At 33.7% G+C, this 24402-nt stretch overlaps 1 protein-coding gene across 1 annotated transcript; it reads right to left on the bottom strand.

Moving 5' to 3' along the window:
• Positions 1-425: 425 nt before the first annotated feature.
• Positions 426-23119, bottom strand: LOC137402187 (uncharacterized). Its single transcript, XM_068088669.1, has 14 exons — positions 23011-23119; positions 21493-21642; positions 20752-20920; positions 16024-16088; positions 15343-15483; positions 13835-14003; positions 12004-12056; positions 8856-8999; positions 7609-7780; positions 4846-4913; positions 4216-4365; positions 2263-2425; positions 1174-1328; positions 426-1061 (listed from the first exon to the last, which is right to left on the bottom strand). Exons 1-14 carry the CDS (start codon positions 23075-23077, stop codon positions 865-867), a joined length of 1863 nt encoding a protein of 620 aa, XP_067944770.1. The 5' UTR covers positions 23078-23119; the 3' UTR covers positions 426-864.
• Positions 23120-24402: the final 1283 nt, after the last annotated feature.

Genomic DNA, 24402 nt, shown 5'->3' with positions numbered 1-24402 from the left:
GAGATCATCATGAGTAACCAGTATATGGAGAATTATCCCATATAGAGGTAAGGCACATGATTGGTGTAGTTTGCCTTTGCATCAAAAGCCATGAGTTAAATATCCATGCAAGGGATGCAAGGGATTTCTTTTTGTATGCTCTCTTAGGCGGGGCTTCAGACAGACACACAGACAGACAGACAAACACTGTTCTTATTATAGCAAAGATTATTTCTATTATGCTATGTAGCATTTTTTTAGCTCACATCATTATATGGTATAATCTTTTTGTTTGGCTGCAGTAAACCAACCACCTTTTTTATCAAAAAAGCTGGCTAAGATATAGGCAGTGTGGATTGAGAGCTTAAAGGAAACCAGAGAAGGTGCTAGTATGAGCGTGACAGTTTATACATGTAATTATTACAAACAAAGATAAATAATGAAACATTTCAAGTTTTATTCCGAATAATAAATAAGTTATTAAATACTGCAAGCACTCACGCGTGTGACTGGTAACTTCTAGAAAGTAAAATTATTAGCTACATCAGTTCTTTTAAGTCAAAGAATTATGGGTTCAAAAGTGCTTGCTACATTTAAAAATAAGGTACCCTTTTAAGGGTGATCAAATTTCTGATTTCAGTCTACATGTATAGAGCAAAGGATAATGCTCCCTATTTAAATAGCTTAACTTCCAGTAAAAAGGCATTATAATAAGGGACTGTCTCTCAAAGTCCTGTATAATATACTTGTGTATCGATAAGAAATTGAGAAAACCCCTATTCAAGAGATTTCATACTTATACATCAGGTAGGAGTTGAATGTTATTCCTATTAGTGTATTTGTGACAACCTTTCTTCTTCCCAAAACCAAAGAACAAGTAGGCGTTTAATTTCTGTTAGTGTTCTGTTCTAGTGATTCTAGCATCATCTTTAGAGTACTAAAAAAAATTAAACAGATTGATGCAGTCATCTTGCTAGATCCATTTCTTCGAAAGGAAGGAATTTCCCAATCTCCATATGGTTTTTCATCTCTCGTTGAATTGGTAGAGTCTAATTCCGTGCCATTTTCTGTGCCTGGTACATCTACCAAAAGAGAAAACAAACCAACATATGACTATTTCATAAAAAGTGAGGCATAATCTTAATACATAATATTATATCTGAATGCATAACAGTGTTATGGTTTTTTCTGTACCTGTTGGTCTCCATTCTCCTCTGTAATTGTCTCCTCCTGAGGCGTCTTGTATGGAATACGCTTTGGTGGTGGTTATTCGAGAAGGGTTTATAAGAGAGCTTTGCTCTGTAGTTGTGGTTGTGTGACAGGCGTGTACTAGATGTCCTTCATTTGTCCTGTGAATTTGTATAGAACTAGCGTTCAAAGAAACGCTAAAACTACTATATGATTTAATTCTATACGATTTAAATACTATACGTATTTAATGAACTGTAAATTTTGTTCATACAAAAAATTAATAACTCAAAAATTATAGAAGCTGAAACATTAGCTTCCCCTTTGGCAGGGGAAACGACCAGAATGTCGTTTATCGGTTGCATGGGGAAACGACATTTATGTCTATTTCGGTAGACGTTTATAAAGCTGTCGCCTAGTAGCGTTAAACAAAGGATATGAACACTAGTACATGTAAGTTTTAAATATCATCAACAAGATATCGGTCGATGATTTACAATATGAAACGATTATCTGAGAGGCATTGCTTTGTGTTAAAAGCTAAACAAGTCGCGCCTCCTTGGAAAAGAATAAAAGAAAGAAAAACCAGTCAACATCGGCTCGACTTTCTAAACGGTAAAATAAAAGATTTCTTGATCCTGCGATCGTTAGTGAATTTTTGTCTGATCAGAATAAAGATAATTCAAATGATAGAAGTGATGTAAACTTCTTTGGTCTTTTAATATACGTGTAATATACAGAGAAAACGATCGTTATGTGGCTCGCACGGCTACGTTATAGCATTTGACTCTACCGAAAAAAATGCTTCCAAGCATTTTATACAGGGACAATTGCTCATGGTTGTATTTTTTGAGTAGTACATATATGAATGAATGTATATGTACAAAAATTTATGTTCATAGAAATAAGTTTAAGATTTGAGCTCTGCATGTTCATAAAATATCGATTTTATTGAAATTTCGAAAATAAATTACATGAGTTTCGGTTGTTTTTGGGGGGCTTATAAATGGTCAAAGGGTTAAGTACTTGTTACAGAAGGATGCGTAGCACCTTGCCATATGTTTTTGTTGTCATCTGTCACTAGAATACACTTACCAGCACCCAGAGAAGCCAGTCGTGTACTTGTTACAAAAGGAGGTGTAGCACCCTTCCATGCAGCTTGTTTTGTTATCTGGTGTTTCAATACAACTGTCCAACTTATCAGAGCCAGTAGATACATCATCCTCACACCCTCTATATACTAGTAACGTCTCTCTGCCTACAAGTATAAAAATGTTAAATTTAAACTTATTTTAAAATTCTAAGATACCAAAAAACGGCAACAATATTATATATTTGTTTTTAATTTTATATGTTAGCCGAAACAACAAACATGAGTTTTTATAAGCCGTTATTATAATAATAGCTTTAACCATCTGTCTGCCTGTCTGTCTGAAGCCTCGCTAAGAGCACAAAAAAATTGCATCACATGGGTATCAAACCTGTGGCATTCGAATCAAAGGCAAGCATATTGCCACTACACCACTCAGCTGCCATATCATCTAATGAAATAATCATACTGGCTACTAATGATGATCTCTCACAATGCATTGGACTCAAAAACGTACTAGTGATTATAAAATATATGTGATTCAAAAATGTTTCCACGCATATTCTGCTTTTAAAGCGCCTTTAAAAACTTTTTAATTATTTTGAAATTGTATAAAAAAACTATTGTGGTAAAAATAACTGCCATATCTTCGAACAACTGTTTTATACCTATTTTAATCATGTTTACTTGTTGATGATAATATCATGCCATTGCGTAACAAACCGTTCATTTATTTTTTGTATATGATGTGATAGAAAAATAAGCTCTCGTTCAAAAAAATTTGAATGGATTTTCAAATTACTATGCGTTTCCATAACATTACTGATGTATAACTCACTTGCAACTAAAAAGATCTCTAGATTCTCTTACCTTGTAATCTTAATAAAAGTCATTATGTTCATCAATCTGAAGACGTCGCCTCAGTTTGGGAAAGCATTGTTTTAAACAAGATTTGAGCCAATGATGTTCTGCATCACCACTCAGCATGCTACTAGCTGCACCAATTATTTATATTTTAAGATGTTAGAATTATTGTGCCAATAATTGGCAATGTCTGCGCTTTATTTGAATGCCTGATGATCTCACAGCACTAAACAGCAAAGGTAATAGCATTCATAAAAATCAAATGCTGCAATGAAGAAGTATGTGAAACTGGTTCAAATTAATAAAGCATGTTAGTACAACTATTAGTTGGTCTAACTATAGTTGTACTTTAACTATTAAATAGTTGATACTTTAACTATAACTTCAACTACCAGCTATGCATAGTTGATAGTTGATACTTTGACTATCTACTACCTAGTAGTACATTTGTTAGTTGAGGCATCAACTATCTACATAATAGTAGATACTTGACACTCCAACTATTCCAAACATGCAACCCAACTACAACCTCACACCTGCATGTACATTTGCTATTTCTTTTCATGCATATCAATGTCCTAACGTCACGTTTCCGCGTCTAAACTTTCCAACGCCTTCACACTTCTATGCTTCCATGCTTTCTCACCTCAACAACTTCACGCCTCTATATATCAAAATCTCACCTACATCCACTTAACTTCTCGACATATACAACCGTACTACAATTAACTGTTTTATTACATGTTTATCTTTAAACAGACTGCTTTGGCTGGCCTGAGTCATCATATTGTGCAAAGGGTATATAGGATGATATTAAAAATTAGTGTGGCCTCTTTTGCAGCCCATGCAAGGTAAAATGAAAACAAATATCAAACAATTTTAGAAGTTGTCTCCTCAACAAGAAAAGACTTACCTAATAATGTATAGCTTGATGCTCATATATCATTTATACATAGGTTTTAACATAAAAAAGATTATCATTCAAATTGAAACATAGTATGTGCAAATGGTGTACAAACAATGAGGTATGGAATATTTGCAAGGTCCCCCCCACCCCCCTCCGATGGAACAACTCCTTAAAGTATTTTACTTACTAGTTCCATCTAAGATTCTCTTTGTCACGCAGCTGCTGTTACAAGATGTGCTATCAGCTGTCTTATACGGTGATGTGTCACATTCGCTCCCTTTTGCACCATTACACGAGACACATTGGATTCGTTGTAGAGGCCGCTCAGTGGGCGCTTCTACAGATCAGAGTTAATCAAAGCATTTTAAAATTTCTGTAAATGCAAATTCAAGTTCATTCAATGAATGGATGAACAGGAACGATTTATAGAAATTGGGGGAATGTGATTTATTTTGATTGATTTTGAACACATTATCAAAAAAGCGTATTCACCGTGGTGACCTTTACCACTACGGTAACCGTTAGGCACTGGTATTTTCTTACTTAAAATGCAAAACAATAGTACGTTAATTAAATTTCTTACAGTTTCAAGTAACAAAAGTTAAAAAAATTATACTGCCAAATAGCCTTCTGTTAAACTTTCATTTATGTAAATATATTATTGAATTCTAAGAACATCTCAGATCTTGCTCTGCATTATAAAATTGTGATAAAATACTTTGTTAGTAAGTCCAACTTGATTGTTTTTGCCAGGAATCAACGGGAAAGAAGGTGAATGTCTGAAACTATTTATGGGACTGATGTCAAATGTACTTACCTGATAAAAGGCTATCACAGTTTGATGGCTTCTCTCTGTTGCACGGTTGAGGATCTCCAAGACATGACCTAAATGCACACTCATAACAATCTAGATCCATAAATTCAAACATAGATGTTAAGCCAGTTGCTAAACTTTTAAGAAAATTAGAAACTTACGTGTAGATTCGTGCAAATGTATGTAAAAAATATGCTATATAGATTTCTTTTAAATTTCAATATTTATTTCTTTTAGATTTCTTTTAAAATTAACAGTGATGCTATAAAACAACATATATTTTGAGGTTATACCCAGAGTTGGTGTGCTTATAGCATTTGTTATAAATATTGTTATAAATTGTTTTGGCGAATTATTATTAATAGAAGTACTTTGTTAGCTTTGGGGTGTGTGATTAAACAAACTAACTGAGAGGTAAAAGCATATTTGACAAAGGATGAGTGTATGCCTTGCATTGCATGAGAATCTTTGGTCTGAGGTTTTTGTATAGTTAATGTTTTTAGGCTATGGTAGCTGATCATCTACTGTAGTGCAGAAATGTTTAGTAGCTTCAAAAACTATTACCTTAGTCTGTGAACCTTCCTCTAATTGATAAATTAATTAACATTATATTTGCGGCTCATTAAAATGCTACAAAAAAAAGAAAGCTCCAAGTTTATGAATGCCTCAAGGGTTGCTTATTAGGAACCCACCCTTTAAATGATAGATAAATTTTGCCGCACACTTTTGAAAGTATCTAAAACGTTGTTTGTCATTACAATTTGCTTTAGTTTGTCCTATAATTAAGCTGAGTTTTAAACTACAGCTCTCAAGTGTTCAAGGCTGGTTCATACTATATCATCATATCTCTAGGAGTTGATGCCACAATACTTTGGTGATCATTGATGATAAAAATGTTCACATGATCTCAAAGTCATCCCTGTTTACATCAGCAAATACTCTGTGACACAGTTTTATCATTGTTATTTTTTATTTTTCATGAAAAGATCTCTTTTTTTCACATGCTTGAATCAAATACTAGTCACACAGCCACTACCATGAATACTAGTCACACAGCCACTACCATGAATACTAGTCACACAGCCACTACCATGAATACTAGTCACACAGCCACTACCATGAATACTAGTCACACAGCCACTACCATGAATACTAGTCACACAGCCACTACCATGAATCGAAATAAATAAACACGCTATCAGCGATCGCGAATTACAATCGCCGAAATGGTTCACGTTGTACAGGCAGGCAGTTGTCGACGGTCGGCAAAATATCGATAAAGTTTGACAGCTGCAAACCTTCCTGGCGTATCCGTTTTACGCTTCCCAAAATCGATGATGAAGGCTACAAGTAAAATGCTGTCATACGGTGATATAGTGTGAACCAGTTTCTAGTATTATTGGTCCAAGATGAAAGTTTAACTTTCTGAAGCCTGAGAAGGTTTGAAATAATTCAGGGAATTGTTTTCCAAACCTGACCCTGCTCGCCAGTAAGTTTGGTAGTGTAGTTGTGCTTCATCTTTTGCTTTTGTGGTTTATATAGATTTGCGAAAAATTTTTCACTTTCCTTGTAGTATGTTTTTAGCCTAACTACAGATCTTCCAGTTGTTTGGATTATTGTTTCTTGAGATTTTGCCGAAATACCAAAAGCCCTTTTGCTCAGCAAACAAATGGAAATTTGCTACTAACCTTACATTAGTTTTTAACAACGCTGATTTAAATTCTTGCTTATGAAAAAAACAAAAATAGAAAAGGTAAAAGACTTATTCTCAGTAACAAGAACTTTCCACTAAAACTAATTACTTTTCTAATCATAACAAACATACACACTCTATCAGACTCGGTGTACATCAACCATTATGTTCCTTCAGTTACGTCGAAAGCATCACTTCTTTAGAAGAGTGTTAAAAAGAACTATTTGTTCAAACTCATTTTTGTTTTTCATCGAGTTCTGCAATCTCACCGCTTCAATATGATAATCAGTTCAAAAGGAATTTTGTTATTCCAGGTGTTTTCATAGCTGATAGCGAATTTTTAATGCTTTTTAAGATAAAAAGACCTGCTTGTATATGCAATGGTGTAAAAATAAACGAATGGTTCTAAAATTTTGACCAGTTTCAATAAACACGGTGTCATGGTTGCTAGCCAATTTTTTAAAATTGCACTTATTACATATCAAAATAAAGCTCTAAGTCTCCTCTATCTAGATATGTAATTAAAATACATTTGAAGTAGTTTGCTACTTAAAATGCAGACTTGTGCTAATTGCTAGCACAAAAACTGAGTTTACTTTTATAGCAAGTTAGCAACTTCAAAGACAAATGTTTCTATTCAACAAAACATAATGACACAAGGATTGTTTTACGCAATGTCTTTGATCTGAGTAAGATTACTGCTCTAAGTTTTAATGCAAATAAAATACTGGTCTAAATTTAGTCAAAAGTAGTGAGGGTGTTATAAATAGTTGCTAACTTTGACTCTCTCTAAAACTTATACAGCACGGTTGTTTCAAGCTAAATTTCATTTTATCAAGTTCTACTCATTTTAGCCTTTCTTTTGTCGTACACTTTGTATTGTTTTACTCAACAAAAAAAGTTTAAGGAGGGATTTAATCTCCTCGAGTGCTGAACAGTAGCAATTATAAAGTTTTATAGAGTGGTCCATTCATTTTTCTTACCACTGTACAGGATTACGCTTCAAACTATTAGATGGTTGCAAACCCAATCATAACTGGAACGTTGATAGCTAGCAGTCATCATAATCTTACCAGCAGCTGGGTATTCCAGTTGTATTTTGGTTACATCTGTTTCTACTCCTGCAGCTATCAGTGCACTCAACAAAGAAATTTCCAGCTTTGCAGGTGTTTTTGAAGTCACTAGGAAGTACCAAAGGAAACAGGGTTGATTCACATCCTCGCCAAATGGATCGCAATGTTCTACCTGCAAAATTTATACAGAAATATGCTAATTTATTTAATGAATATCTAAAATTTTAGTACTTCTTAGTAAAATAAGTGAAAGAACCTGACTGCTTAAGAAATTGTTCCGTTATATCACAATTAGATTAATTGATGGAATCGATTTCTTTGCCTAGTGTGTTGTTTTACAAAAAATACATGTTTAGATAACATTTAGGAATTGATAACGACAATGGTTTACTTTGTTCAGATTAATTTAAACATAAATGTTAAGTCAAATATTTCATAATTGTATAAAGTGTGAATTTGATTGTAAAGCTTGCTTTATAAGCTATCTAATATTTATAGAATGTACAGATACATAAAAACAACCTTCCATAATATCAATGCATAACATTTTTGAGGATTATAATTCTACAAATTTATTTCTACTTTGCTAACAACAACTACACATGTTTTAAAAAATGTTGAATTTAACATTTGCCTTGACTTTAATTTTAGAAATTTAGATAAAACAAAACACATTTATGAGCATGATTTGTTGTTCAGACACTGTGTTAGCAACCGTTCATACCATAAGTAGTGTAACGCTACACATTACACGACGTAATTCAAAAAGTCAGAAACTTGCTATTTTGATTGCCTATATTTTTGGTTCAAAGAAATTAAGTTGTTTAGTAGGTAAATTCATGACAAAGGGACAACAAGATGGAGTAAGTTTTAACTTGGTTGCGAAAACTTGAAATGCTGGTTATAATTCACTATTTTTATGTTTCAATATATATTTTCTGTACTAGATATTAGTAGCATTTACAATAGAAAAATGATAAATCGGTTTTGTAAAAATTCTTTAACAAAGCTATGATACAATGTATATTTTTTCATTTCAAAATAATTCTTGTAATAAATTCCAACTAATATTAACAGCAGTAACAGTTCAACTAGTTCAGCATTCCAACAAATATGTTTTATTTGGAGCAATATTTTATAGTAATTTTATACTCTCAATATTTTTTGCTGGTGTCTGTACCATTAGCAAAATCTAATCGATCACTTTCTGAACATATTCATGCCTTGGCTCTTTTCCTCATGCTTACCGTTAGCGTAAAGAGTCCGTCTGGCAATGCAGTCTCCTTCACAAGACACTGTGTGTGGCAGTTCAGAAGGGCTTACATCACATGGGTCACCTGCTACACCTTGACAAGCAGTGCAGTTTATGATTGTTCCTGCAGGTATTTTCTCTATTCAATAAAACGAGAGTTTGTTAATTACTGGATGTTACGTTGAGGAACTAATCTACATCTACAATGAAATTTTGTAAATTTTATCAGAAAGCATCGGTAATTTTTATCATTTTTGATTGTTATTGATGCTCGAGGTTATTTGATTGTCAGAATGTTTCAAAATGAAAATATAGAAAACTGGATTGCGACTAAAATGCTCAGAAGAAAAATATGTGCCAATTGATGTTACTATTTGTTATCATTGCGATAGTGGATATCGACTATTGTGTTGCAGCGCTAAGCGTTTTTATTCTGTCGGTATCTTCGCAACTATAAGTTTCATAATCACACTTTCGCTTGATCTGAGCATTTTAATTGTGATCAAGGTTTGCCGATTTTTATCTTCAAACATTCTGACAGTCAGATCATTATAGACATAAAAAACAATCACAACTTTCAAAAATACCGATACCTTTTGATAATATCTACAAAAAATTGTATAAACTCATTTTCAACAATATATTGCTAGTCATCCATATTTTTAACATGTTTGAAAGAGCCAGTTGATATAAGAAGAAACACAAACTGAATCCAAAATATTAATTGCAACATGAAACCGATTTTACATTTATTATTATGTTTTAGTTTCTTATGAGACAAAATTTCTTCCATATAGTTGAAAATTTAAAAAAGCAACTGATATATTTTGCACAATAATCAAAGCTATATCTTTATCACTATGTTTCCATGGTGCGCAGTACTGCAATTCAGCCTCCTCCGAAGTCGAGGGGATTGTACGTTTCCATTCTGCGCAGTAGTTTTCAGCAAATTAGCCAGAAAAGAGAAATTGTATAAATCGAATCGCCTGATGGAGAAATTGAATCGGTCATGGATACCGAACGTCAGAAACGGTCTTTTTATGCTTCTGTCATCATTATATTTGTATTTACAATACACATTCACAAGGTTTTACAAACCTTAACACAATTTTTACAAAGTAATATATTTTTAATAAGTATTTTTTAAATAATATATTATTTAAACGTTAATTTAGGACTTGCCACCTATTTTTCAAAAAGTGTTGGCATCGATAACAAAGTCCAGGAAAGTAATCACCTCATCATCCTCGTGAATGTAGACCATGATTAAATTTAGGTGAAAGAAGATCGGAAGAATAGAAAAAAAACAAGATTAGCAGGACAACCTATGCACTAGTTTATAGCCCTCAAAGAATCCATCTCCACGGCATGAGAGCTATGCGCAGCCACTGCGCAATTGCTGTTTTCTTGCTGCGAATTTGCACAGGCTGCGCACTGATCAGTGCACAGTGATTTCAGTGCGAAGACGCCGTTTCCATGATTCGGAGGGGGCGCAACTCCGAAGCACTGCGCATCATGGAAACATAGTGTATATATAGAACTACATCTATATATATAGACCAGTGTTAGCCTTTTGGTTTTTTTGTCAGACAATGTGTCCAGCTATAGCAATTAAAACCTAGCAATGAAAAATCCACTTCACCGAGGATTCGATCTCGGATTCTTTAGGTCAAAAAATCAATGACCTGAACCACTACACTACAAGCATTCAACTAACCACCGTGATGAATGACTGTGATGACATTCATTACATCGGTTAACATACTGATGATTAAGGTGTTTGGAGGTATTAACTAGCGCAGTTGATAGTTATGCATAATGTAACAATAATTATTAAGCTGGCTTCAAACACTGCTACAAGTTTAGTGAAGTTTCAGACTGCCAGATTGCAAGGTAAGTTATTCAAATTCATTAAGGAATTATTGTATGACCCGTGCATCACTGGGCGTTCGGCTAGTAGTAACACAATAAACCAGTCTCTCCATGTCCAAATAAATTGCAAATAATGCATTTCTTTATATTCATACAAAAACAACTGATAGAAGACAGTTTTCAACAATGTATCAGTCATTTGCAGCATTCGTAACAAAACTTTTTTCAAATATATAAAGGGTAAATATGACGGTGGAAGTCATATTTACCTGTAGATGATTGTGATGTTAGTGACCTACATCAAATTGAATTTTTGTGTGAACAGTAAATAGGATAAGTTTAGCGTCTCAATTGTAAGCTGTCAAGAATATTTTGAAAGTTTCTTATTTTGACTATGATATGGAGTCACAAAAGCCCTTCAATTTTTAGCTCAGTCCATGCACTTTGCTTCGACAACCTGCTACATTAATTATCAATCAAGTCCTTGGAACATTAAAACAAAAAGTGTTAAAACTGGCTAATATAAGGAAAATCATTAAACTGTTTGAAATACAATTTAATTAACAAGAGAGAAGCAACATGAGTTTAATTTTAAAATCTCAAATTTTAAAGGTGTCATAAGTATGTAAGACTGTGGTGAAACTGATTACAAATGTATTCAATAGAGCAATTATACATGTACATCATACAAAAAATTATGACCATCAATTCGGCATTTCTAAATCTCTGCTGTCTAATGTACACATACAGGCTAATAGCCATCCACTTCATAGCTAAATACAACAAATGAAAGTCAATGACACCCAGACATAAACACCTTACCTGCCCTATATCTAGAACATCCTTATACCAAAGGAATTTATTTTTACCGTAGATACCACTGAATTTCTAAGTTAATATTTTTTTTACACGGTTTGATTTGCTTTTGTCAATATCGTTTAATGTAATAAAGTTAAGAGAAAATAGCTTGTTGTCATTTTATTATTGTGATCATCTGGTTATATAACACTACTGTGTCAACAATGTAGAATTCACTGTAGGTGAGTTGTCAATATAAATTATAAAACCTTGAATATTTGCATGCTACAGACAACAACAGATCAGAAAAAAAAAGTTTTTTTTAACCCTTGTAAATTATCAGAAGTTGGAATATGCAACAATTTTAAGGTACTCTGTAGGTCTACTAGCTCTTTTGAGCTTTGAATAAATAGTAAGACCGATGTCTATGCTTTGGACTCTTTATTATAATTCAGCTATTAAAATAGAGTTACCTTGATCTGAATCGGCAGCTATACATTCAGGTTTCTTTATGCCCTCCTCTGTCCTGCAAGCACACACATACGCCCACACTAAATGAACTGTGCAAATCTATAAGATTTTTTGGTGGAGTATAGCAATTTGAAAAAAGATGAATAGTTTAGGAGTTGTTTCCTTTTAGAACTTAATAACTGGAACCACTGTTTCTTCCTTTAATTACTATAGTGTTCACATAGCAGTGTAGAAGCAAATAATAATCAGCTAATATCTTTTTGCCAATTTACCAATATTAACCTTTTCTCTGAAAAGCTCAATTTTTCAATAAATAGCTATTGTAAAAGTTCTGCAGTATAGTTACTATGAAAATCTAAAACTAACTCAGTATTACTGAGGGTGCAACTACAACTCATGGTTAAACACATTCAACTCAAACTTTCACCTAGATGAGGTCCAAAAAGCTACATAGATACAAAACATATACTGCTATTCTTATCATAAAGGTGTGTGTGGGCGATTCCTCAAAGATCAACTACATGTATGAGGTCTGTTTTGCGAACAAGCATAGACTGTTCATATTTGCGAGAGCTTTTGTGTGCAAACAATATCTCATAAAGGTGAGACATTATGGATCAATACACTTTATTTTATTTTTTGTTGCAATAGCATAAAGTCACTGTTTGTGGTAATTTTTTGTTTGAGATATGTGGTCTTTCAGCTCTGGCTACAAACAGAAATGATACACTCTTGTCAGTAAAACTGGATTTTAAACTGAACAGCAATAAGTGGGTTGCGGCAGAAAGCCTTCTGTGGTCAGAGCAGAAGGGACTGACCTCCTCTCCCCGGTCACCATGGTCACCAAGCTTTCCTGTCATTGGAAAAGGCTTGGCCTCCGATGAGTAAACTCAATTGATTGACTAAGCAAACAGAAGTTCGAGCAATCAATAAATAAATAAGTGGGCAAAGCCTAGCAAAAGGCAATTGTATAAAAGAAGGAAAACACCATCGTTACAGCAGAGCAAATGCCGGCTCTCTGCATGATTGTCTTTTGATGCACACGCATCTGAGTTCATGTCTTTACATATATTTGGGCTGGAATATGTGTTCTCTAGTTACTAAACACTCAGTGTGTTTATTAGTTGCTTGAATTTCTTGTGGAAAGATAAGCCTGGTTCCCATATCGATTGTGATACTCCTGCGGTAACTTGCGCAGCAAAACGCTTGCGACGTTAGGTTCGGCGGCATATGTTCACATATAAGCTGCATCGCTAAACATAATCGCGTAATCAAATAAAATTTTCGCTCGCCATGCCGTTTCTATAATTGTGACCTTCACCCGTGCAGTGCATTTTGGGAAGATTTTGCCTGCCGCCTTTTACGAAATTTGAACAGCGCTAACCTATTGCGATGCTGCCAGCAACTACCGGCAGTCCTCGGCGGGGCCCGGCGCATAGGTTCCCATTTTACCGCTAATAGTCTGCGGTGCTGTCGCCGGTGCTTTGCGACGTATATGGGAACCAGGCTTAAAGGAGCAGACAGTTTCCTTTACAAGAGCAATATTTTACTTATTTGAATAGGAGCATGCTGCTAGTGGGCCCAAATTTTAGCACATGTCAAATGCCTTCTTTATATACAGTACATTAGGTAAGCAACTCCTGATTGACACACGTTTTTGGACAATAGCAAAATAAACAGAATGCTGAAGGAGCATTTTATAAAACATTCCACTCAGTAGTTTGTCTATATAAAATGTATGAATTTCAGCCCTTAGCTGAAAATGGAAAGAAAACTTTTCTGATTATGGCTGCCATTTTAGTCTTAGATTTTACGGGTGTAAAATTATCTTACCAGCATTCAGTGAAGCCAGAGAGGTACTTGTTACACAGTCGACCTTCGCAAATAGAAGTGCATTCTGTGGCATTTGACAAATCAACACAGGTGTCTAAGGCATTTGTTTCTAGTGATGGCGGGAGCAATGTTTCTGCGCAGCCTCTCTGGACTTTTAGCAATGTCCTATCTGTTTAGGAAACAAAGTCAATTTGAGAGTTCAAGAATAAGAGGAACTAAACATGCTTTGATACACATCAATAACTTAGCCTTGGAAATCACGATCAAAATAAACAGCAAATAAAAGCCAGAAAAAGCGTTAATTCGAACAAGTCTTTGAGAAGCAAATGCTGACTATGTCAAAGCTGACATACTGTAAAGCAATATTGGTATCAGTTAGAAACAAGCACTTAACAAATACTACTCGCATTCACTTAAAAGCAAGCATAATCATTTAATCAACTACAAATCAGTATCATAGCTCTAAAATAAAGCACAAAAAGCTTAAAAGTTGTTTGAAATATTCCAAGTTTAGCCCAAAAAAAATGATTTCCTTTTTATCAGCTTCTAGTGAAAGCCCTGAAGTCTGGTATGCCGTGAGAGATTGTCAGGTGTGTCGATAAAGCTCAGACAGTAAGAATGGGTATGTTTATTCTAGTATGTTAGAAAACAGATATTGCCTTAGGTGGAAAATTGGTAGGCTGCTACACGATGCAATATTTTTCACAGCCTTCAGCTGTGGCTACAGACAGACGAACAGACAGACGAACACTACTCTAATTATAATAAAGACTAGAGTAGTAAGCATACTTAGAGTGATTATACATGTACAAGTAGTTTTAGGGTAACTTATGAAATTATATGAATTAATGAATATAAATATAAATACATGAATTGTATAAATTTGAGTAACTGAAGTTAGTCTAAACCTTTACCATAATAAAAGCAATGTTTATCCTTCTGTTCATAAGAAAAGATTGCATGCCACCGGAATCAAACTCATACATTTGATTAATAGATGTTAAGCTAAATGCACTGCCACTAAGCTGCCAAACTGCCATAGTTTGGAATAATTATGCTTATAATTGTTACACATCATAATGTCTCACTGCACATTGGACTGCGAGTGTTGTTTGTGAGGAAGTCTGGGTGCGTTTCAGGTAGGTTGCTTCAAGTAGTTCAAGTGCTTCAAGCATGCTTATCTTAAACAATTGCTATAAACCAGACATATGACAGACAGACAAACAAACCCATAGATTTAAAAATATATGTATATATATACAATTTGGTAAAGCCAATTGCTATAAACTCGACATATAACAGACAAACACATAGATTTAAAAATATATGTATATATACAATTTGGTATTTAAACTTTTCTCAATAAGTAAAGTTAACAGTTTTTTGCCAACAATAAATCTTTTGCAATTATAAAACTTTAAACTAAACTACAAGTAGATGTGAACTGAATATTTCTACAGCCATAAAACTTGTTATTTCTATAGTCAAAGCAAACAAAAGGTACTTACCAGAAGGTCGGAGAGTTTTCCAAGTCATACATGGACCATTACATGGGACAGTGTTAGGAGAGAGATAAGCTCTGACATCACACATTTCTCCCTTAGTACTAGTGCATGACACACATGCCGTTTGAGGTGCTGGAGTTGTTGCTACAACATTTTGTATCTCAATGCAGACGAACTTACAAATTAAATAGAATTTATAATCGATTAACTTTTCACACTTGTGTAATTTTACTAACTATATCTCTTCACAAGCAAAAATATCTCTATTATAAGACTCTATATAATAGTAATCTCTGTGACCTGCTATCTTCTTTGATTTTAAGTTAAAATCAATATACAATATTATAGATTACAACTTTTATCAATTTCTATCAAGCTACTTAAAACCATTTTATATAAACTACACTTATATGAAAGTTTTTTTTTCGGAAGTTAAAATGTTCCATATATCTTTTAATATTGCTTTTTGAGACCAGAAATCACAAAGTACATAGAAATTTCCTTGCAAGCTTCACATATTGCAACAACAATATAAATTTGTATGCTATAACTTATGCCTGCTAGAAACTTAGTATAACAAGTGTATACCATCACTTTACATGTACTGCTTATATTGTGAGAAAAACCGTTTAGCTATATCATACTTATATCATATATACATGTATCATATATATTATATCATACTTATAACTTCATCACAGTGAGTAGGAGATGGTAGGTCACATGACTGGTGGTCTCCACCGCAGGTCCTGGAGGACAAATAAGAAATCATATTGAATAGTGCAGAACTTATTTAGATGGTTTTCTGCGAAACTTCGAAGAGTTCATGTGAATATGAACTTGGTGACAATGTGAATACGAACTGAGTGATCATGTGAATACAAACTGAATGATCATGTAAATACGAACTGAGCGACCATGTGAATACAGAAAAGTTCGAGTTTTTTGTCGTGTAATTTATCTGCTTCAATTTGATCTATTTTCACTCAGTCAGATTTGTTTATAAATAAAATTAAGAACAGTGGCTTATAAAGAGCCGCAAGAAAGACAAAGTCTATATAAAAGTATATTGCCAGTGAAGATGATGTACTATAAGAAGAAAGTGGCAGTTACTCCAATGTGTGATATGTAGAGTTAGCACAGAGACAGGTACTACTTCAAGGACAAAAACAGGTATTATTTCAAGGAATTTTGTGTTGCAACTCTTTGAAGAATTTATATAATGAATAGTAGAAAAGGCAATTGCAAACTTTCTGAAAAGCAGTGTACTCTAGAGATGACAGCCAACTGTCAGAGCAATAGAATATTTGGCTTTACACATTATGTTTCCATGACACGGAGGATGCAGATTTGGAGTTGTGCACATGTTAAGTTATCATCCAATAAGTGTTTCAATAGACACTCGCATGTTGTGGATTACCAATAAAGCTCTTTTAAATAATATAAAAACTTCTTTGTCAGAAGCCATAATGGCATGTTCTAACCTGCTTAAATTAAAATATGAATGACTAAAGAGCAGAAATATTTAAAATGGAACAGCTTAAATGGCACTTTCTTACGTATCATTCGTAAGTGCCCCTTCCATCTTTAACAAGCATGAAGCTTTTGGTAAAAATGTTTGAGTAGCACGAGTCGCTTGACTTGTGGTTTTTTGCTGTTTTCATCTTGTGTATGATGAAAACTTGCAAATGAACTGTGCTTTGGAAACATGGTAATTATCTGAGATCTATCAGCAAACAATGTATCAGATTAACCCAAATAGTTTTACGTTCTACCACTTCATTATCATCATTGATCTATTATCAAGCAGTTTTTTAATGCACAAATAATGCTTTATTCTTTATATTTGCCTATCACTAATTTGGGCACTGACCAAAGTTTCTGTTATTTTATAAATGGAACTCGTGGCATGCATGTTGATTTTCAACATAAATTGCTACAATGCTTTTATGGCAACAATCCATGAATACATTCATCAGGAACAATTGTTCTTAATAATGTAAATGCTCACCCTAGAGTTTTTAATCAGGTGGGTGTTTAAGATGCTCGTTGTCAGGAACCAGACAGAGTTTTAAAACAAAATATTTTAGCTGCCTGGTGGAAATCACTGAGCATTGGCATGTGAATTTGGATGAAATTGGCCAAGCAATGTAAAGAGTAAAAACGCATTGTGTATACATATCTAAAACACCAACAAATCAATAGAAAGACAGAAATATATTGACTAACAGACAGACAGACAGACATGCAATGACTAAGAGAGATTTATTAATATAGACTACTGCTATATTTTGTTAGCTCAGAAATTCTTTTTTTGTTATATTATACTTCTAAACAGAATTACAATAAACTAATTATAGGTAAACATGTTCGGCAAAACTACAAAAATTGTTTGTTATGAGCAAGGCAGGAATAATCACTAGAAATAAAAATTATAATTCAAAGATTACACTTGAAGTGTCTGGCAGCGTAATGCTAAAATGTTCAATGCACTTGATTGTATTTAATGTTTGTTCATTTGATAGTATTCAGGTTAAATCTATTCAACTTTCCTATCACATGTTGTCCTTGCTCTGCATGTGTAAAACAAACACTGGTTCTCAAAAACATTGCTTACAATTTTTAACCTTGCAAGTTTTTGATGGTTTAATTTTTTCATTCAACTATTTTGCTTGTGTTTTATTGCAGTAATACAAATCAGTAATCAGTAATACAAAAATTAGAAAAAACTTGTGTAAAAGTGTTTGAACTACACTGAAGTAGTCTAGTGAATTAAGGAAAAACAGGTTCATGAGCAGATAATATTGCATCCCAGTTCAAAGTCATTTTTAGTCATATACACAGCATCAACCTGGCTAAGCAGGTTGTATGCAAACATCACATGGTTTTGTTATTTTTAGCAGAGTTACCGTAAAAAACCAAATAATTTAAAGTCAGTTAAATCATTTAAACCGTGATCTTTTTTTAGAATACCATGATTTTTTCTTCGAGCAACTCACAGTTGTGCAAAAATCAGTGTTTCACAAGAAACAACTTTGTTTTTTTTTGTATATCAAACAAATCTACAAACACTCATCTCTCATAAATTAGCAATTGTGATAGAGATAATTGACTGCTTGTGTAGTGCGATGTTACAGAAGGACCTTTGAAGTTAGGATCTGTGAATTTCTCTATTTGCCCTCAAAGCAGGATTAATTGTGAGTGAACAACTTTAACTGATATACTGTTTTCTCTCACTGCTCTGTTTAATCATATGATATCAGACTCTCTACTGTAATCAGCTCAAGTGAATTGAAGAGTATTCATCACTTATAGTTTCATTCTTTTAAAAATGAGAAACTGGTCAGGAACTAGTGTTGGGCCGGTATCTAATTTAGTGCCGGATCGGATATCCTTGCACTTTTTTATCAGTTTTCCTGGTATCAGTATCCTTGGTATTTACCATCTTCGGTATCCTTTGCCAACTAAGAGAGTTCGGTATTGTCGGCACTGTCATTCGGTATGTGGTTATCAGTGTGTGTCTTTAAATGGTTTAAAGTTTAATGGTTTAAACTTTAAACCGTAACTGTCTCGAACAACTTTTATCGTTGTGCAAAAAACATTCTTTAGTACAGCAGTATATTGTTACGGCAAGGATACTCCTTGTTTTAGCAAACCAAAAAAGAAAAGAAAGATGGAAATGTAAACTTCATGATAGATGTTTTTATTGTTTATTCTATTAAAAAATATAGTTATTGATACAAACGCTAAGTATAATAAAGAACAGATAGATAATGGCAAGGGGCTCTTTTTGTTAAATATACTGAAACAGTTTATAGAAATCTTGCTATCACATATTGTAATCAGGTAATGTAATCACATGATTATGCGCAGTCCAATTAGAGTCTAGTCCCGTTAGAGTCTTCAATTTTTATACATCCTCCCGTCTTTGGAGAACTCACAAACCTTCGAGGCTGGTGGCATTATCAATGTAACGTAATATAATAGTAGATATGGTAAGCGTGAAAATTTTCGTTGAATTTGTTCGCTACTGCGCGCTGAGATTAGCATGTTCGTCAGAGAAGCGTTTTAAAAGTCTATCCGGATATCCGTATAACCATTTACCGAAAGGCTTTTACGGATAAATACCGATCATATCAAACCAGCCGCGGATAACTAGCTGTCACCGAAAATGATTGGTTTCCTCGGATACCGAGAATCCCTCGGTATCGGTAAGAGCCGATAACCCAATACCGGTCCAACACTACTAGGAACTAAAAAACTGACAAGCTGGTACTTACACGTATATTTCACATGATCAACAGCATCGATCACGCTAAGGATGATTATGCTTGAATATTTTCTGCTGCCTTTTTTTATGTATTTGGCTTTGATCGGTAGTTTCTGTGAAGCTGCTATTACCTCTACTAAATTAGATGTAGTTTGCACATTTATATAAACTTGGTACTTGTCATTTGTCTTGTTTGTTTATCGTTTGTGTGCCCAGTTATAAAACAAAAATAGAAAAGAGAAACACACTTTGCACGGAATTTAAACTCTGAACCTACAGGTCTACAGACCAGCGTGCAAAACCACTAAACCATATCTCTAAATTGCTATATATGGAGTAATTATGCGCATGATACATATTAAACCTGCTAATCAAAAATTTCGATTGCTTAAAATATTCATCTTAGTAACGAGCTAACCAGAGCACTAGCTATAGTTACTCAAATAACTAGTATTAGGAAATATGGCTTATAAAACTATGGCTTTTATAAAATATGGCTTATAGAAAATATGGCTTATAGAAAATTTGGCTTATATAAAATTTGGCTTATAGAAAATTTGGCTTATAGAAAATATGGCTTATAGAAAATTTGGCTTACAGAAGATATGGCTTATAGAAAATTTGGCTTATAGAAAATATGGCTTATAGAAAATTTGGCTTATAGAAAAGATGGCTTATAAAAAGCGGTTTTTTTTAAATATGGACCAAACAGCTGTAAATAGTACTGATATAGTTGCAAAAAAATGCTGTGAAAGAAAATTTGCAAAGACACTGTATTTCCAGAACCGAAATTTTTAGATAAAAAATAAATGAAACCAAATCATATTTCGTTTTCAAGATATGTTGCTGGCCTTGACACAATTTTTGTATGTCCACTGTATTTAGTAGAACAACTCTCACAATGCACAAAATATCATTCAGGTGAATAGGTAAAAGGCCAGTGAGGTTATTACCAAGTGCCATGATCCAACAGAATAATATTGAAACTTTAAATTTTACTTGAATTGATTCTTTAGAAAGTCTATAAACTTGTTTCTCATAGGCAGAGGACTATAAACACCAACCAAAATTATTAGCTATAAAGAAGACAATTTCAAAACCCAAGGAACTTTTTGCATAATACTACATGTATGATATGTTACCAGCAATTGGGGATCCCAGTGTTATTCATGTTGCACAGCACTCCTTCGCATGTCTGCGTGCATTCTACGAAAAAGTTTCCTAAGCCACACGCATCTTTGTAGTCATTAGGAAGAACTCCAGGAAAAAGAGTCGTTTCACATCCTCTCCAGATGGTGCGCAGGTTGCGCCCTGTAGAGAGCACAAAAAGAATTTGCCGCGGAAACTTTGTCATCACTGGTTTGTGATAAAAAATATATGCATTACCTTCTAATACCAGTTTCAAATCTAGAGAGTAACAGAAGAAATCTCAGCCAGACACGACTGTTTTAATCATTTTCCTCCTAAAAGGACATCTATTTTAAGAAACACAGTAATGAATCATCAAAAGGCATAACCTGTCAGGAGCTGTCACAACCTGCCATAATATGGCTTGAAATGAAAGAGATATGTCAAAGTTAACCCACACAGTTTAATCTATGTGCGTTGAATGTGTGGCAATGTTTTAACAAGTTACTAGTTTATGCAGGAGAATGTGTGCCTCAAGCCTGACACCAGGGTATTAAAGTTGAACTTAAACAAAACTTTAGTAAATTTGTCTGAAAGTGTCAGTGTTTTTCTACCATCTGAAATTGTTTTTTAATGTTTGGCGTGGTCTGATTGTCAGGATGTTTTAATATTAAAACTGACAAAACATGGTTGTGGTTAAAAGTTAATCTTTAAATCCACATGTTTAACACTTTTGTACAGTAGTTGTCTCCTACCGTTAGCATACAGAGTCCTTCTTGTGACGCACTTGCCATTGCATGAGACGGTATGGGTATTATTCCACGATGTCGCATCGCAAGAATCTTCAGCTATTCCTTGGCAGGCAGAGCAAGTAACATTGATCTGTTGTGCAGCTACCACTACAACTAAAGATATGCCTGGAATTTAAAAAAACAATGAATGTATATAATGTATATGCATATATATTGTTATTGATATATATATATTGTTATTGATATATATATATATATATATATATATATATATATATATATATATATATATACATATATACATATATATATATATATATCAATGAAAAATATTTTATACATTAGCATTAAGCCTGGTGTTGCCTGGGATTTGTATGTAAATCCTATATGCATATGAAGTTTAGATAAAATTGGCTGAAAATGTGAAAAGACATGCGTTTAAGAGAACTGACACAGACGCACACACATGCATGCACCACACCACCACAACACCATGCTACACCACAAACACACACAATGGTAATTTGAGATTTATCAATAAAGAATAATTTATAACGTTGGAGTTATCTTCTCTATGTCAACCTCAGCGAAGTCGCTGACAAAGTAATTACTTTATCAAAGACTCACAATTGAATCCAATAAAGTGTTTAGGACACACTTAGCATGTTTTATAAGACCAGCAGTGGGTGGGTTATCACAGCCTAAACATTTAAAACATATACAATGATCTCAGGCTACAAATTTCGTTGATTCAACCCCACGCATTTTGTGATCTGGTGCCAATGGACCCAACCTATTCTATTACCATGTACTGTAGTGTGATCAAGCGAAAGCCAGAACTATCATTCTTTTTTTAAGTTTATGTAGTGTGTATGATTGAAATCCAAATACCTAACATGCGCCATTTTTTGTACTGACCCAGAAAATACTAGAAATAAACGGCAGTGTACGTTTAAACTTTTGCTTTAATCAATGGACTACACTATTCTTTTAAGAGAGGAATTAATATTGACTTTAAATTAAATTGGCTTGACTTAAATTGTAGTCTTTACTATAGTAAGAGCCCTGTTTGTCTGTCTATCTGCCTGGCGCAACAGCTGGATGTTTCAAAAAAAGATTGCATCCCGCTGGTTTCGAACTCAGACATTCGGCTTAGTAGTCAGATGCACTACTACCAACCCTTTCACTTCATTGCAGAGTAATTGTGCAGACACTTATTACACATGCAAGTTATTTTAACATAGAACTACAGGCTAACAAAAATTATCACAGTCCCAGCACATAAAACTGTTCTATTATTGTTTGAACCCGCTTAGGCAAAGATTGGAACCAAAATAAGACAACTCCATAAGACTACTCAAGCTGGTCAAAGCTGTCATCCTGTTCAGACGCCTGTCTATTAACAAACTGCCAAAAGGGTAAAAGTGCTCTGTTGAAAGCGCAAAACCACCATAAAATTCTAGTATGTAATGAAGTTATGTACAACAGCTCAGAGTAAACCATGAAACTATGTTGTCTTACCTTCAGTTAAAGCAAGTACTGCAAATACAACTGCACTCCATTTATGATCGTATGTGGCAGACAGCATAGTGATCTCTCAATAGAATCACCTGCTCTGGTAGGCCTACTAGCTAACTAACCCGGAGGGTGTTTTACTTTAGTGCCATGATTTCATTGGCCTAAAGAAAATAAATCTATCTCCATGGCAACGGACTAATCATTGCTGATGGATGTACCGTGATAAGGCTAATATTTTTTTTGCGGTATCTCTTAATATAATTAGTCAAGCATGATTAGAAATAAAACTGATAGGAGAGAGATGTAGTTTCTTAACCTTCTCAACGTTTGATGTAATCCATCTTTTATAGAAACTGATGTATTATTTGGTGTTTTTCTGGTAAAATAGTAAAAGGAAGCTGATTCAATTGCATTCAATGTCTTTAATCATTTAGGGTATTGTCAGATTTCTTGTGTATAGAGGAGAGGAGAGAGTGAGGCACTGAAATACACGATGCTTATAAATGCGGCACCTAAAGAAAGGCATGGTATATAAAGGACAATTAAGTCTGAAGACCTTGAAATATATAGCCTCTGCTCTTTGCACTCAGAATCTATTAGTTTCCGCAATGCAAATTTTTTTGCAATTGTGCTTTCATTTTACTAAACCAATCAGAAAAATGAGATATCTTCAAAGGTTACATTTGGAGAACACTCAAAATTTTAATGTTTTTTAAATATATATGTACATACTTAAAAAACATATATAATACATATATAAATATATATTTATATATATACTTATATATATATATTTATATATTATATAAATATATATACACATTTATACAATAAAATTTATTTTACTTAGAGCTAAAATCACAGTGCCCAACATAAAATGGAGCAGTATTAATTAGTAAAAAATTCGATAGTGTACTTCTTTTATGTCAGCTACTGGCGTTTTCTTACTCACACAATCATCAGGCTGTAGATCTCATCTGAAACAAGATGGTGACTTTTCAGGATATTGAAAAAGTCACCATCTTGTTTCAGCTATATATTTTCTTTCTTGTTATGTATATATATACATGTATATATAACATATATACATGTATACATTATACACATGTATATATTATATACATGTATGCGAAAAGAAATACTAGCTGTACTACCCGGCAGTGCACAGGTAATAAAGTCTTTGAACAGAAAATTGGTTTTTATTTAACATAGAACAAAATTTGCCATTCTCACTTTCAAACTACATATCATGAAAAAAGTGTAGTTGTGTAGAAGTGTAAAGGTTTTCAAACTTTGTCAAACAACTGTAACTTTCAAACTTCATAGCTTGAAAAAGTGTTTTGTTGAAATAAATTAAAAGAAAAAATAAAAATGTAAAAGTGCTTGAATTTGAAT

The sequence above is a fragment of the Watersipora subatra genome, chromosome 8 (genome assembly GCF_963576615.1).
Source record: "Watersipora subatra chromosome 8, tzWatSuba1.1, whole genome shotgun sequence".
Lineage (NCBI taxonomy): Eukaryota > Metazoa > Bryozoa > Gymnolaemata > Cheilostomatida > Watersiporidae > Watersipora > Watersipora subatra.
Note: the sequence above shows the minus strand (reverse complement) of the source record. Positions and strands in the feature narration are given on the sequence as shown.